We start from the raw sequence: 18119 nt of genomic DNA, 5'->3' as shown, positions 1-18119 counted from the left end.
CACTAAAGAAAGGATTTAACCTTAAATAATAGCAGAATAAAATTGTTCGTCCAAATGAACATTGCATTCTAAAGTAATAGAAATTAAAGTTATTCGTCCAGTCCTGTTCAGGGACCCGCGCTCCAACCCACTTGAAGATCTTCTTACCTACGTCGGCCCAGTTACAACAGCCCGCTCCAGCTTTCTTTTGCAGAACCCAGGCTCATTCTTGAGCCTAATTCCTTCGGCCTTTTTTTTTTTTTATTTAAAGCATAGATCAAGATTTTGAGCCATTCAAGTTCAATCTTTTGGACTTCAATTTGGACTGGATCCAAGAATTGGCATAGATTTTTTATATTTTCTGTTTGTATTTATCCTATATTACTGTTTATTATTTATTTTGATTATAGATGTTTTAAAATATATAAAAATAATAATAATATTTTTTTAAAAAATTAATCCATGATGTCTTACCAAATTATTAAAAATTTTTTGTGAATTTAAAAAAAATATTTTTTAGTATGAATTCTATCAAACTATTAGAAAATCTTATTCAATTAAAAAATAAAATTTTCAATCCTACTAAATAATTAAAAAATTTAAATCTCAAATTAAGTGCTACTAAATGATTAGAGGACTTAATAAATTTTTTTAAAAATTAATTTTCAATATTACCTAACGGTTGGATAATTTAAAATTTTAAATTAAATATTACTAAACTATCAAAAGATTTAATGACTTTTTATTTTTTAATTTTCATAAAAAAATTTCGAATAAAATCTTACTAAATTATTGAAAAATATGTATCGATATAAAATCTTACCAAAAGGTTGGAAGATTTTATTAATTTTTTCAAAAATAATTTCTTGGAAAATACATTCATGGATCCAACAAAAGAGCCTCTTTAAAGTAAGACATTAATCTCCATAATATTTTTGAGATGATAAAATTATCTTAAATTATTATCAAATTATTTGAGTAATTTTAAGATTAATTTTTAATAATTAAATTATTTGGTAAACTATAAAAATAATTTAAGATTTAGATAACTTGAAATCAATCTAATATCATCTTTTGGGTTGACGTTGTGAGAGTATTATAATTTTTCTCACATGTAATTATACTCTCGAACCTAAATGAGATTCTGTAAACTTGAATTTATCATTTAAAGATACCTAATCAAACTTGAGATTTTTTTAAAAAATAAAATGGATTCAATTAGGAGACAAATCATATCTAAATAAAAAAAAAGTTAGTGATGCTACTTAAATCTATATCTAACGATAAGTACACAAATTTATACATTATAATAATAATTTTAATCTAAGGTTTCAAAAAATATATAAGAGTTACCTTAGAGTAAGTGCATCCCTCCTATATATATTTTTGTATGTAAAAATATGAACTTCAAAAATATCAAAACTGAATTAAAGGGATTCAATAGGTTTAGGTGGCATTACCTCCAATCCTTTTCATTATCCATAGATCGTGACCTCTTTTGTAAAAAAAAAATTAAAATCAACTTGACTTAAATACCTCTTTATATTAACTTAGGTTCCAACCAATTTATGTTATATACTTATATTTATTATTTTTAATTATATTATTATATAGAGTAAAATTAAATTATTTTAATTTTAGATTATTTCAATTAAGTATTTTAAGTTCAAATTAATTCAAATTCGAATCAATTTAAGTTAATTAAATTTGATAAAATTTAAAGCAAAACAAATTTGAATAAATTTGGATTCAAATTCAAATTAATATTATTGATTTTTTTATCGACTCAAATAAATAAAATGTGAATTAGAATGGATTAGACAAATATTTCAAATTGAATCAATTTTTGTCGCCTCTATGTAATTACATCCTTTGAATGCAATGCTTTAGTGCAAGTAACAGTGTCCTAAATTATAACAAGAATCTCAAATTGCTAATTCCGGATGTGTATATTGTATAATTATCAGGATTAATTCTACTAAACATAATCCAAGACCACGTATTGCTAATTAACTTCAGAAGAAAATTATTACACAAACAAGAAAAATAAATACCAAGAATTACAAGAAAAATGAAAGGGCCAGTGCCAACCCCAAGGGCAGTAGTAAACTGTAAAATGAAGCTCCATGAGCATGAGTGAGCAATAGTAATATTGTTCCTTGGCTAGAAACGTTAAACAAGTTTTGTACGGTTGTAGTATTTGATTTGGTGGGATTACTGGACCCAGCAGCCGGATTGGAGGGCGATGGTGAGGAACATATATTAATATTAACGAATGAAGAGGGAGATGGACTTGGTGACGCCGTGTTGTAACTTTGATTACCTGAAATAAAAGTGAGATTTTTCTTATCTGAAAGAATTAATTAATTAATTAATTAACTAAACAATAAATTTTATTAGTGTATTATACACTACATTTCTTTAGATGTGCCACGTGGCAACATTCCTTCTTTTCTTTTTTTTTTTTATTTTGTTTTTATGGGTTTTTTTTTTGCTTAATTAAAATTTGTAATTTTTATCAAATCTTTTAAAAATTTTTTGCAGATTTTTAAAAAATTTTGCAAAATTTTTTTCAAAGATTTAAAATATTTTTAAAATGGGATCCACTTTATCAAGTTTTATTTCTTTTCTTCATTTTTTTAAGATCTACTCATTGGGTAAATTTTATTCTTTACGGAGTTTAATCCGGGTGTCATGTGCACACCCCAATTTTAATTTTTTTAAAATTTTTATGTTAAAACTCTTTTTTACTTTTCTTTTACAGATTTTTTTAAAATTCTACAATTTTTTTTTTAAATTTTAAGATTTTAAAGTGAGACCCACTTTATCAATTTTTTTTCATTTTTGTAAATCTATCCGTTAGATAATTTTCGCTTTCCATGAAGGTTAACCCGGGTGCAACATGCACACCCTCAAATTTATTTTGTTTTTTACTTTTTATTTCCAAACTTTTTTTAATATTTTATTACTTTTTATTTTTATTTTCTTTTTTAAAGATTTTTTATATTTAATAAATATTTTTATTTAAAATTTTAAAGGTGGAAAGTTTGTAATAATCCATTTTTTTCTTTTCTTTTTCTTTTTTTCTTTTTTGCTTTTTCTTTTTAAACTTTTTTAGCAATATTATTTAAAAGATTTTAAATTCTTTTTTTGAGATCTACTCAATACCAAGGGTATGCCACATGTTTACTGTTTTTTCCCTTTTTTTTAAACTTTTTCTTATTTATATTATTTTTCTTTTTTTAAATTTAATAAATATTTTAAGATTTTAAATTCTTTTTTTTTACTTGTTTGATATCAAAGGTATGTCATGAGTCAGGTCATTTGCTTCATTTTTCTTTTTTCTTTTTTTATCTTTTTTATATTTATATTTTCTTTCTTTTTTTAATATTTAATAAAATTTTAATTAAATTCAATTAATTTAAACTTCTATTTGATATTTTTAATTAAATTTTTTATTTTTTATTTGATCTTTTTTTTTTAAATATTATGAAAGTATTGTCGTAATATAGGATTTTGATTTTTCAATCTTTTTTATATTTTATATTTTTTTCTTTTTTAAATTTATGATGTAAATATATGTTTTACTTCTTCATTTATTTTATATTTATATATATTATATAATAAGATAATTAGTTAATACTTTAATTTAATAAATTCACGTAACATTTTCATTTGACTTCTATTTTTTTATTATTTTTCATCATTTCTTTGTTTATACTTTCAATCATGCATATGTACAAAGATTCTATATACGAAGCATCAAGTGCCAAGTTAATACATTTTTTTTCTTTTTTTTAATATTTAATCAATATTTTATATTTTTAAGCTTTTTATGTATGAACCCATTTAATATTATTGAGTAATGATGTATATTTTCCTTTTCATTCTTTTTTAATTTTTATCTATGGTGTTTCAATTTCTCTGAATTCAATAAGTGCATTTTTTAATTTGAGATTAAAATAAAGTTTTTTTTGAAAATTTACGTCAAGTCGGATGTGAGTTTAAGATATTTCGCCTTTCGAGACATATAAAAATATATATTTTGTTATTTATTTTAATTATATATATATGTATTATATTAGTTAAACTATTATTTAATATTTCAATTTAATAAATCTACATTGCATCCCATTTGGCTTCTTTTTTATTTTTTTGCCATTTTCACGTGACACTCGATAATATCTTTTTTACTTTTTCTTTTTTTTCTTAGTTTATTTTTTTCCTTTTCTTCTTTATTTTTTTTTATTTTTTAATTAATAAAATTATTATTTGTACTTTAATTTAATAGATTAACATTTTAAGCTCAATTTGGATGTCATTTTGCACCCCAATAAACCCGTTTTTCCCTTTTTTTTATTTTCATTATTTTTATTTTTATTTTTTTAATTTAAATTAATTTTTTTGAAAAAAAAGGGTCAATGATAATTTTGCATAGCATCTCTATTTGAACTTTTTACTTTTTACTTTTTAATTTTTAACTGGATAATTTGCAATAGAAGGTTTCTATTGATATAGATGCTAAAACAATTCTTGATAAGTTTTGATCTATCTTAATCCAATGATGGGTGATTTTTTCAAATCAAGATTGAGTTGGGATTGATCATGTTTTATCAAGATGAAAGTGTGTTTAGGGTGCTTTGTCTTGCGTTATTTCATGGTACATATAAAAAGGTATATGCTTTATTATTAATTTCATTTTATATATTATATTAATAAAATTATTATTTGACACATTAATTTAAAAAATTAATATTTTAGGCTCAATAAGAGTGTCAATATGACTCCCTCAGTGAGCTTTTTTATTTTTTTCTTTTATTTTTCGTTTGTCTTTTTCACTTTTTTACTTTTTTCATTTTTTTTAATTAGATAAAATTTATAAGAAAATAAGGCAATTGAAATATTCATGTGTCACTTTTATTTGGCTTTTTTTACTTTTTTTCGTTTTTATTTTTAATTAGATAAATTTTGTGATAATGAATCAATAAATAAAATGACAAAATAATTTTTTTTTGACAAATGATAATGCACAGTAATCATGCTAGTATATATAATAAATTCTACAAGTTTAAACTCCTTACCTGGGCAAGTAGCCTGCCAAGCATGAGTTAAACTGCAAAATCAAGCATATATACAAATTGCATTAACCCCGTGACACAATATTAATTCTTATAATTGTCACTTTAAAAAATTAATATTTTATCAATTAATGTTAATTTTTATAATGCATCACATATTGAGTTAAAAAAAAAAAAAACAAAATAATAAAAGGTAAAAACACAAGCAAAAAGAGCCTTAGCTTTCCTTTCAAAGATTATATATTAAAGAGAAGCTTTAACTTGAACCATCAACCTTTGAATCGATAAATTTTTCGTTTGCTTTTTACGTAGTTTAAAATGACATGATAAAATTTAAGCTAGTATGTACTAATATTTTGGGAGATAAAATATTTTTTGGTAGAACTATATTTTGTTGATCACCATATAATTGGAGGCCAAAAGTATATTCAATTTAATATTGAAAATCTTCTCAACAATGAAAGCGCACACTTTGATTTTATCTTATTTTTTAAATACATTAAATACGAAATATGATGTTATTATTTAAATTAATTCTATTCATAACATCATCAAATCTTACTCTATCATAATTTTATATATCAAATATGATCTAAATATATATTAATCATTAAAAAAAAAACGCGTGGCAAGTCTCCTTACGGTTTGACTCTATAGGAGGAGTTTTAGTTTCGGTTGAGTATAAAGTTTCCATCTTCGAGATCTTTTCACTGAGTTATCTTGGGGGTGGCTTAGTTACCTTAGTAACTAATGGTCATTAGTTTGTTTACCATTAGCGATGGCGAACGAGCTAGAAGGGGCGTGGAATAACTTAACGCTCATAGAAGAAGAAAATAATTGGTTTGATGTAAGGGAATAACCGAGCATGATAGATATGGTGGAAGGGGAGAGATGCCTAGTGGGTAAACAACTAACCAACCGTTCTTTTTCAACATAGAAGCCATGATAGGGACGTTTAGAGTCATCTGGAAGTTTGGAACAAAGAAGGATAAGCTAAGGGTTACGGATGGTTCTATTTGGTCCTTCAAAAGAACCTCTTAGTCCTTGCTGAGTTTGATGGAAATTTGAGGCCATCAGAATACAATTCAATGGCGCTATCTTAGGTAAAGATTTATGATCTACCTTTAAAATGGATTGACAGAAATGTCACGGAGAGCATGGGAAAAAGATCGATAACTATAATGGAGTTGACTCAAACATGGACTACTCGGAGTGAGGAAGGTTTCTCAAGGTGAAAGTTGAATTGAACATAAGGAAACCCCTGAGGAGATTTGTGATGCTAGGAGCTCAGGGTGATGGAAAAGTGAAAAGGGGAAGGCTTAAGTATGAGCGGTTAACACTGGGTCATACAGTCGCTTAGTGCGAGCTGATGGACAATAAAGAAGATGCGGCAGTGGTTGAACCTCAATATGGCGCTTGCTTGCATTCATCACTTGTAAAAAAAAGTATATGCTTCCTTTATGGTGAATACAAGAACTGACAAGAAGAACTTTGGCACTGGAACTAGCCACAGGTATTCAAAGGAAGAAAGGGATGGCAGCAACAATGGATCAACAGTGAATGCACCACAAAGGGGAGACGCTCATTGACTATTGAATTCCGAACAAACTGCTAGTGATACGGACAGTCAAATTGAAGCGGGAAATCAGCTAGATAATCGTGAAACAGTTAAGGATAGTCAAAAAAGTTTGACATTTGGAGGAGATAAAGCTCATGACATTTGCGGAGCAGATGAGCGGAAAATAGACTTTAAATCGATGACAAAACCAAGTGCAGTGGCCCAATAGATAACACTGGCAAGCACGGAGGCAGAAAAGACGGGGCTAAACTAAGTAAAAGAGAGAAAATTCGGTGTGGGAACCAGTAAACAATAATGATATGCATGGGAACCGTGGAACTAATGGAACAAAAGCGACTAACAACGATTATAGGGCTATGGAGGCTGACGTAGACACAACCAAAACAGGAACCAACAACCAACTCAATGCATGCATGAGATGTACTGTTGGGAAAAACAACAATACCCACGCGCAGCAATCACACACAAAATAACAAGCTCAAATCAATAATAAGAAAACACAAATATATTTGGTTCAGCCCAACTCAAAATGGCCTACTCCAAATCTAATCCACTATCAAATAAATCTTTACAATTGTGAGACTTTTAGAATGAGAAAAGTCTCCTAAAACTCCTTACTCAAAACTTAACCCAAAACCCAATTACACCCTTTAATAGCCTACTCACTTAGCTATTCTCTTGGTGTCTAACTCTCTGGGGTTACTAAACTAAAACCAAAACATCTTATTTATAGGGGTGAAACCCTTTATACCTTTACTAAACTCCCGATGTGGGATACAAGACAAATTCAAACTTACTTAACTTTCGATGTGGGATTCTGAGATTCAAGGCAAATCCCAACAAATCCTCCCTTGACTTGAATCTCCAAACACTTCAACAGTATCTGCAAAGCTAACATGCTTACCTTTCTTCTTTTCTTTCATCACAGGCATTCCAGCAACTGAGCTTCCATCAAACATGTACAAGTGATTGACCCTATTCCCTTGTAGAATCACACTACCATTCTTATACACTTTCAACCAATCATTACTACCATAAAATGTGTATCCCCGAGAAGATAACTCACCTAAAGCAATCAAATTGTAGTGACAATTTGGTACATACCTTACATGACGAAGTGTCCTAATAACACCATTGTGAGATCTAAGGCGAACACTCCCAATGCCTTGAATCTGCACCTTTTCTTTGTTAGCAATCACAATATCCCCATACTTTTCATTCTCATTCAACTCCACAAAGCAGCTCCTATCATTGCAAACATGAACTGTAGCAGCTGAATCTAAAACCCAACCTTTATCACTTTTCAAAGTCTGGGTCTCATCCACACAAGTTGTCAAAACAACATCATCATCATCATCAGACACAACAGCAGCAGTATCACTCTTTTCTTCATCTGATTTCTTCTCATCATTCGCCCTTTTGAAAGCAGCCATATCCCTTCTCAGCTTCCTGCAGCGCACTTGGATATGTCCCTTCTCACCACAATAATAACATTCTACATCACTGTAATCTCTGTCTCTTGACTTGGATCTCCATCTTGATCCATCAATCCTCTTTTGAGTCCTCCCTCGATCAAAACCCTCTACAGCTAGTGTACTCCCCCCTGGTGATGAGTTCTGAGCTCCCATAAACCTTTCATTCTCACGCAACAGGGCAGTCACATCATCCAACTTCAAAGTAGACCTGCCTACCAACACAGTCTGAACTAAAGGCCTATAAGACTTGGGCAAAGATGATAGCAAAATTAAAGCCTTCTCTTCATCTTTTAACTCATCAACAGAAATCGCTAACAATTGAGAAACCAATTTATTAAATTCATTCAGGTGATTATGAAGACTCATACCTTCTTCCATCTTCAGAGAATACAGATCCATCTTCAAACATAATCTATTAGTCAACGACTTCGAAGCATAAATACCTTCAAGCTTATCCCACAAACTCTTCGGAGTACTCTCAGTCAACACACTGTACTTTACTTCTGAAGCTAACGCCAATCTAATAGTACTAACAGCCTTCTTCTGAATCCTATTCCAATTAGCATCAGACATTCCTTCAGGCTTACTACTCTCCAATGCCTGATCCAATCCTTGTTGTACTAACAGATCTTGAATCGTACTTTGCCATAACATAAAATTACTCTTTCCATCAAATAACGGAATCTCAAACTTAGGCATAGACATACCAGACATACCTTCTTCAGATATCTTCAAACACTGCTTCACGATCTCTTGGACCCACGAACCTAGAACCTCGAACCTGGAACCTCGCTCTGATACCACTTGTTGGGAAAAACAACAATACCCACGCGCAGCAATCACACACAAAATAACAAGCTCAAATCAATAATAAGAAAACACAAATATATTTGGTTCAGCCCAACTCAAAATGGCCTACTCCAAATCTAATCCACTATCAAATAAATCTTTACAATTGTGAGACTTTTAGAATGAGAAAAGTCTCCTAAAACTCCTTACTCAAAACTTAACCCAAAACCCAATTACACCCTTTAATAGCCTACTCACTTAGCTATTCTCTTGGTGTCTAACTCTCTGGGGTTACTAAACTAAAACCAAAACATCTTATTTATAGGGGTGAAACCCTTTATACCTTTACTAAACTCCCGATGTGGGATACAAGACAAATTCAAACTTACTTAACTTTCGATGTGGGATTCTGAGATTCAAGGCAAATCCCAACATGTACTACTGCAGTGGAGGAAAACGAAACAGTGATAAAGGATCAAAGTGTGAGAATGACATGAAAAAAAAAAAAAAAAGCTGCAGTAGCAAACAAGGCAGAAGAGTCTCTATCGATAAATCTGGGAAAAAGAAGAATGGGCGATAGGACTGGATTAAACGAGGTAGAGCTGATGGAAGGATGAAGCGAGGAATCAATTGAATAGAGGAAAGATTGAAGCAGAGGCTAACGTGAAGAACTGTATTTCAACGACGGAGACTGGTAACCAGTCCTGTCGAGAGCAATGAAGTGTCTCGCGTGGAATTACTGTGGGCTTGGGAACCCATGAGCAATTCTAATGGTTCAACAATTGTTAAAGAAAGAAGACTCCCATGTAGTTTTTCTCAGTGAAACAAGCTACATGCAAGTAAATTAGACAGAATAAAGAGAAAGTGTAAATTAAGTTCTTGCTTTGGAGTGAGTGCACTAGGAAGAAACGGGGGCTTAGCAATGATGTGGAAGATAGACATTAAGCTCAAACTTTTTAGTTTCTCCAAGAACCGTATAGATATAGAGGTGGAAAAAGGAAAGGGAATAGAAGAATGAGGAAGTACGAGTTTCTATGGGGGAGCCAAATGCTCGGTCGAGACCGTACTTATAGGAGCTATTAACGAGGCTATGCTCCCAATCTTCTATGCCATGTGTCATGAGCCAATCTTGTATAGGGTCATGATCGGAACTTAAGTTACCATGAGCCACTCATGTATAGGGTCATGGTCGGGTAGATCCTTGTGCTAGAAAAAGTGTCTCCATTTCAAACATTGTAATGGTTACTAGTAGCATAGCTCTAAAATCTCTAAGGCTCTTTAGAGAGGGTGAGCCGGCAGCGTAGTGTTGGGCTATCTCACCGGGTGCTATGCGAGCTTAGGCCATCCACCAAGGGCTGCCTCCCTGGCCCTGGTGATGGTGGGAAGTCTCGATGTATGATTCTCGATTATAATAAAATTCACCCCGATTGAATGTCCCAAATGTCGCCTCGATTTTTTTTTTCTCGATGTAAATGTGCCTTATTGTGTGTGTGTTTGAGATTGATCTCGATATATTGTGTCTTATTGTGAATGCTTGGGACTAACCATGACTTATGGTTATTTGTTCAATTATCGATCTATTGAAGGCTGACTTGGGTGGGAACGTCTATTCAAGTGTCGCACGGTCTATTGCTTGTTGAGAGAAAGTGTAGTCCGTGACACATGGTATCAGAGCACGGTTGAGAAGTGCTACAAAATGGATGAGATGGCCACAAGTGGTGGACCCAATCATCAACAGAGAATTGAGGAACTTGAGGCCGCAGTGGCTGCAATGAAAACTCATATGACGACTAAAGACCGAGTGAGGGAGATCGAAACAACCTAGCGGGAGTTGTCCAATACTCTCCACAACGTGAGCGAGGAGGCTAGAGATGCCTTGAATATTCTTCAAAAAGAGTTTGAGGAGCTCAAAGCACAGGTGAGCATCTTGCAAATGACTGTAGCTAGATCGGGTTCGAGCTCGATGGAAAGGAGAAAAAGGCCCAAGGTGCTAGAGCCTCGTTGTTATGAGGGGGCAAGGGATGTTAAGGAACTTGAAAATTTCTTGTTTGACATGGAGCAGTACTTTCGAGTTGTACACACAGATTCAGAGGAAGATAAGGTAGCAATGGCGTTGATGTACCTTACAGGGGATGTCGAGCTATGGTGGCGTTCCAAGTTTGTCAATGAAGACTTGGACGGACCTGAAGCAAGAATTGAAAAACCAGTTTTTTTCTGAGAATATGGAGTATATGGCTTGAAGGAGACTCCGAGAATTGGTGCAAACAAGAACAGTGCGAGAGTTTGTAAGGAGCTTTTCTACCTTGATGTTGGATATTCGAGACATGTTCGAAAAGGACAAGATGTTCTATTTTCTTGAGGGCCTCAAGCCTTGGGCCAAGACAGAACTACAAAGACAAAAAGTGCAAGACGTGGCCACGCCCATGGCTGCAGCTGATCGTCTCTACGATTACAATGATGGCTCTTCAAAACGAAAAAATCCTCCATCAGCTGGCAGTAGCTTCAACTTTGGGAGTGAGGAAAAGATGACTAGATTGGACCGACCCTTCAGTGGGGGATCAAATAGGAGGTCCTTTGGTCGAGATAGCACCCAACCCAAAACAAGCAACGCAGTGATTTTCAAGCCTAGGCAACTGCTAGCTTGCTTTCTTTGCAAGGGGCCGCATCAGATGGCTGAATGCTCGCACAGAGGAGCCCTTAATGCCTTAAGAACCTCGTCGCAAGAGTCCGTAAAAGCATCAGAAAGGGTTGAAGAAGCTGAAGAGAAGCCAACCATGATGGGTTCAATAAGGTTCCTCAATGCCCTCCACACCCAACTGAACACTATAAAAAAAGAGCAGAGTAAAGGCTTGATGTATGTGAACTTAATGATCAATGAGAAGGCCATTAAGGCCATGGTGGATACGGGTGCAACTGATACTTTCATCACACTAAAAAAATCAAAAAGGTGTGGTCTCTAAGTTAGCAAAGACTACAGACGAATGAAGGCGATCAATTCGCCAGCCTTTGTGATCAGTGAAAGCTCCAAGAGTGTGACAACCAAACTGAGGCCATGAAAAGGGAAGGTAGACTTTACCATTTCCCTCATGGATGACTTTGATGTCATTCTCGGATTGAACTTCATGATGTTGGCTCAGGTGATCCCTATCCCCGTCGCTAGCTGCTTGTTGTTCTTAGGGGAACACCCATGTGTGGTGCCAGCCAATATCTTACCAAAAAATGAGAAGAAAATGATTTCAGCTTTACAGTTCAAGAAAGGGGTAAAGAGAAGGAAACCCTATTTTGTGGCCATGTCGATCTACAAAGAAGGGTCTGGAGTAGAACCAATACCTGATGGTGTGAAAAAAATATTGGAAAAATTTGAAGAGGTGATGCTAGAGATGTTGCCTAAGGTTCTACCCCCTCGACGAGCAGTGGACCATAAAATTAAGCTCTTCCCATGAGCGAAACCTCCTGCTAGAGCCCCTTATCGCATGACCCCACCAGAGTTGGCTAAACTAAGAAAATAGTTAGATGAGCTTCTACAAGTCGGGTTCATCAGACCATCAAAGGCTCCTTTCGGAACATTAGTGCTATTTCAAAAGAAGCATGATGAAAGTTTGTGATTATGTGTTGACTACAGGGCCCTGAACAAAGTCACCGTAAGAAATAAATATCATATCCCTCTTATAGCAGACTTGTTTGTCAATTGAGCCGGATCAAGTACTTCTCCAAATTGGACCTAAGATCTAGCTATCATCAGGTCAGAATCGTTGAGGGAGATGAGCCAAAAACTACTTGTGTAGCACGGTATGATGCATTTGAATTTCTTGTTATGCCTTTTGAACTGACCAATGCTCTTGCCACATTTTGTACATTGATGAATCAAGTGTTCCATGACTACCTAGACAAATTTGTAGTCATCTATTTAGACGACATAGTGGTATATAGCTCCACCTTGAAAGAACATCAAGAACACCTGCGCCAGGCGCTTCGAAGGTTACAGGACCACCAGTTATATGTAAAAAGGGAAAAGTATGCATTTGCTCATACCCAAATCCATTTTTTTGGTCATATTATCGAACGTAGCCACATTCGAATGGACATGGAAAAAGTTAGGGCCATCAAGGAGTGGACAACACCGAAAAATGTTAGTGAGCTCCGTTCATTTTTGGGACTAGTCAACTATTATGGAAGGTTTGTGGAAGTGTACTCTCGTAAGACCATGGCCCTCACGGAGCTATTGAAGAAGGAGCATAAATAGTGTTGGATGAGTGAGTGCCAAGAGGCTTTTGAGGGATTGAAGAATGCTATTATGAAATATCCCATCTTAGCTCTCCTTGATATTAAAAAGCCTTTCGAAGTTCAGACGGATGCATTTGATTTTGCTATTAGATGAATGCTTTTACAACAACATCACCCGATAGCATTTGAAAGTAGGAAGCTAAATGAAGCTGAGAGGAAATATACGACTTAGGAAAAAGAGCTCCTGGCGGTGGTTCACTGCTTGAGGGCTTGGCAACATTACTTGTTGGGTTTACACTTTGTCGTGAAGATAGACAATGTGGCCGTTAGCCATTTTCTCACCCAACCAAGGCTTATGGCGAAACAAGCTAGGTGGCAGGAATTTTTAGCGGAGTTTGACTTTTGTTTTGAGCACACCGTTGGAAAGACCAATCAAGTGGCGGATGCATTGAGCAGGCAAACATATTTAACGACCCTTAGAAGAATTGCCTAATGACGGCTAGCAGAGCCACTACAGACATTCGTAAGTTGATTGGAGATCATTTAGGGAAGGACTCGCAAGCCTGTCCCATCCTGAAACTAGTGGAAGAAGGGAAGTCCAAGTACTTCTGACAAGAAAATAGGGTCTTATGGAACAAGGGGCCTCGAGTGTTTATGTTAAGAGCAGGAAGTCTGAGACAGATGCTGATGAGAGAATGTCATGACACACCATGGGTCGGACACCCGAGCTGGCAACGTATTTTGGCGTTATTAAAATAGGGATACTATTGGCCTCACATACGACAAGATGTGATGGATTATACGAAGACTTGCCTCATCTGCCAACAAGACAAGGTCGAAAAGAGAAAACCTGCAGGCATGCTTGAACCATTATCGATACCCATCAAATCGTGGGAAAGCATCTCTTTCGATTTCATTTCGAGCCTACCCAAGGTTGGTGATCTTGGAGCTATCTTGATGGTGATTGATCAGTTCTCTAAGTACGCCATATTCATTCCCACTCACAAGTATTGTACAACGAAAGACACAGCTCGACTATTGTTCAACCATGTGGTCAAATATTGGGGCCTCCCTCAAAACATTGTCAGCGATAGAGATCCGAGATTCACGGGGTCCTTCTAGAGAGAACTTTTTAAGATATTGGGATCTCAACTCAACATCTTCTTAAGCTATCACCCTCAAACTGATGGTCAAATGAAACGGTTCAACGGATTACTAGAGAAATACTTAAGGTACTTTGTTCAAGCCAATCAGAAGAACTGGCTTTCATTATTGGACGTTGCTCAACTCTGCTTTAATTTCAACAAAAGCTCTTCCACCAACAAAAGTCCATTTAAGGTGGTCACTTGACAATTACCAAGGCTACCCCACACTTCCTTGGAACAATATGGAGGAAAGAATCCGCGAGCCTTCAACCTCAGCAAAGAGTGGAAATAAAACACGGAGATTGCACAAGCCTACCTGGAGAAAACATCAAAGCGGATGAAGAAATGGGCAGACAAGGGTCACAGGGCTCAACAATTCCAAGTTGGTGATTTGGTTCTTGTCCGACTAGTTCCTGAACAAACCAGGTTCTTAAGAAAGAGAGATCGTAGACTGGTACGTAAATATGAGGGTCCAGTAAGGATCCTTTCCAAGGTGGAGAATGCTTCTTACAAAATCGACCCACCAAAGTGGATGAAGGTGCACCTAGTATTTCATGTAAGCAACCTGAAACCTTTTCATGCAGATCCTATAGATGCTAGCCGAAGGGAGCCAACCAGAGCCGCCATCACCATGAAGTCACCCTCAGAGCATCGAGTCGAAGAGATCTTAGCTGACAGGGAAATCAAGATATCTCGAAGACTAGTTCGAGAATACTTAGTGAAGTGGGAGGGATTAAGACTAGAAGAAACCAGTTGGGAAGGAGAACACGACCTCTAGAGATTTCAAAAGAAGATTGAAGAATTTCAAACCAGCAAGTCGACGAGGACATCGATAGAATAGGTGGGGGAGGATGTCATGAGCCAACCTTGTATAGGGCCATGAACGGGACTTAGGTTGCCATGAGCCACCCATGTATAGGGCCATGGCCGGGTAGATCCCTTGTGCTAGAAAAAGTGTTCCCATTTCAAACATTGTAATAGTTACTGGTAGCATAGCTCTAAAATCTCTAAGGCTTTTTAGGGGGTGAACCGGCAGCGTAGTGTTGGGCTGTCTCACCGGGTGCTATGCGAGCTTAGGCCATCCACCAAGGGCTGCCCCCTGGCTCTAGTGATGGTGGGAAGTCCCGATGTATGATTCCCGATTATAATAAAATTCACCCTAATTGAATGTCCCGAATGTCGCCTCGATGTGTTTTTCTTTTTCTCGATGTGAATGTGTCTTGTTGTGTGTGTGCTTGAGATTGATCTCGATATATTGTGTCTTATTGTGAATGCTTGGGACTAACCATGGCTTATGGTTGTTTGTTCAGATATCGATCTATTGAAGGCTGACTTGGGTGGGAACGTCCATTCAAGTGCCGCACGGTCTATTGCTTGTTGAGAGAAAGCGTAGTCCGTGACACCATGGCTGTGCATATGAGATTTTAATGAAATACTATGGTCTCATGAAAATTTCAGACATTGCTTAAGGAGGGAAAGAAAAATAGAAGATTTTCGAGAAGCATTGGATAAAGCTAGACTAGAAAACTTAGGATTCAATGGAGTGTAGTATGTGTGGGAGAGAGGAAATGATCCTGGAAATACTGTAAGAGAAAGACTTGACAGAGGCGTTGCTATTCAAAGATGGTGGGAGAGATTTCCTTTGTATGCAGTTCACCATCACATGACGTTAGTTTCAGACCACAGTCCACTACTAGTGAATATAGAAGGGAAACAAAAAGTGAGATAACATAGGAGAAAAGATAAAAAGTTTCTTTTTGGAGCTATATGGGTAAAAAAACTGACTGTGAGTAGGAGGTAAGCAACACATGGCCCGGAGATCACGACAACCACAATGATAATATACTGAAAGAACTGAAGCACACGGGTTCACGGCTTTCAAAACGGCGTAAGGACAAATTCATGAATATGCACAATGAGGTAGAGAAGCTTACTAAAGATCTTCAGCAGTTGAAAAGTTTACCTGTCAGCGAAGAAAATTTACAAAAAGGAAAGATATCCAAGAAAATCTGAACACAGCCTTAGATAGAGAGGAAACATTTTGGGCGTAAAGATCTTGGGTCGAATGGCTTAGAGAGGGTGATCGAAACACTGTATTTTTCCATGCCAAGGTTTCTCAAAGAAAAAGGGTGAATGCAATCACTGGCTGGAAAATGAAGATGGAAAGTGTTGCGAAACCGTTAAAGATATCTAAGAAATAACCACTAGTTACTTCAAACTACTCTTTCAGTCCTAAGGAAACGTTTAGACTGAAGATATTCCTAAGGCCACTGGGAACTGAGTTTTAGAGATGAATGATTTCTTGCTAATGGAGTTCAAAGTTAAGGAGGTTTGTACAATTGCACCTTACAAAAACACCAAGACCCGATGGTATTTCTGCTTACTTTTACCAAAAATTTTGGCATATAGTAGGTAGTAATGTAGTTAATTTCTGTTTGCCTTTCTTGAATGGAAATGGAGACCTTAGTGAGATAAACCATACGAAGATTGTCTTGATCCCCAAAATCAAGCAACCAAAAAATGTTACCCAATTTAGACCAATTAGCTTCTGCAATGTTCTATAAAATCATTGCAAAAGTACTTCCTAATATAGTCAAACTCGCCCTGCCCCACACATTAATGAAACCCAGAGTGCTGTTGTCCCAAGAAGATTAATCACAGATAATGTATTGGTTGCCTATGAACTCTTACGTTCCATGAAAAATAAAAAGACAGGTCGAACATGCTAGTTTGCCTTCAAATTAGATATGCATAAAGCACATGACAGGGTCAAGTGGCATTTTTTGGAATCAATGATGCAGAAGCTAAGCTTCAGTTCAAGATGGGTGTCTCTTGTAATGAACTGCGTTAAATCAGTATCTTACTCAATTATTTAAATGGCCAGGTTACTAAAAAGTTTTATCCAGGGAGAAGACTCAAACAAGGTGACCCATTATCACATTACCTATTTCTATTTTGTTGTGAGGGATTGTCAGCAGTTCTTGCAAAAGCCCAAAGAGAAGGATTGGTGTATAATGTTCAAGCTAGCCGTAATGGGCCCCGATTTACTCATCTATTTTTTACAGATGACAGCTTGATTTTTGCCAAGGGAAATCAGAACGAAGGCGAAAGGGTGAAGGACATGCTATGGAAATAAGAATAAGGTTTGAGTCAAAAAATCAACTATGCAAAGTCAGCTTTATTCTTTAGTAGTAACACAAATGATGAGCACAAAGAAACAGTAAAGAATCTATTTGGCAACCAAGCAACAGAAAGTCCAGAAAAATACCTAGGATTACCTTCCAAGGTAGAGTACAGTCAGGGGACAAATAAAGGCCTTTAGAGAACTGAAATGTAGAATACAGTCAAGGTTACGAGGGTGGAGCAATAGAAGACTATCAATTGGGGGCAAGGAGATATTTATTAAAGCCATACTCCAAGCAATTCCTGCTTAATCCATGAACTGCTTCATGTTGCCGAAAGGCTTATGCAAGGAACTAAATGAAATCTTCAGCAAGTATTGTTGGCGGCAAGGAGAATGATCAAAAGGTATCCACTGGAGGAAATGGAAAAATATGTACATCCTGAAGTCCCGTAGGGGAATGGGGTTTTGAGACATCGAGCTTTTCAATAAATCAATGCTGGCAAAGTAGGTTCGGAGGCTGTTAACACAAACAAATAGTCTTACGCACCAAGTTCTTAAAGCCAAATACTTTCCAAAATGCTCTTTTCTGGAAGCGAGACTTGGAAACAACTCATCCTATACTTGGAAAAACATATGGGAAGCTTGTGAGGTTTTGGAGATGGGTGTGAGATGGAAAGTTGGCAATGAGCTGTCAATTCAAATCTGGAAAGATAAGTTGGTCCCAAC

General features: G+C 35.5%; 1 protein-coding gene across 1 annotated transcript in view; it reads right to left on the bottom strand.

The window, feature by feature from the left end:
• Positions 1-1909: 1909 nt before the first annotated feature.
• LOC111303094 (lysM domain-containing GPI-anchored protein 1-like) overlaps positions 1910-18119 on the bottom strand; it is a 39916-nt gene continuing 23706 nt past the window's right edge. The window contains exons 4-5 of the mRNA XM_022899126.2: positions 5061-5092; positions 1910-2302 (exon numbers count right to left, since the gene is read on the bottom strand). Of these exons, the coding sequence (XP_022754861.2) occupies positions 2040-2302; positions 5061-5092 (295 nt within the window). The 3' untranslated portion in view covers positions 1910-2039. The remainder of the gene's footprint in view (positions 2303-5060; positions 5093-18119) is intronic.

The sequence above is a fragment of the Durio zibethinus genome, chromosome 9, assembly GCF_047325235.1.
Source record: "Durio zibethinus cultivar Kanyao isolate XHJ-2024 chromosome 9, ASM4732523v1, whole genome shotgun sequence".
Taxonomy (NCBI): domain Eukaryota; kingdom Viridiplantae; phylum Streptophyta; class Magnoliopsida; order Malvales; family Malvaceae; genus Durio; species Durio zibethinus.
This window is presented reverse-complemented; position numbering and strand designations above follow the sequence as displayed.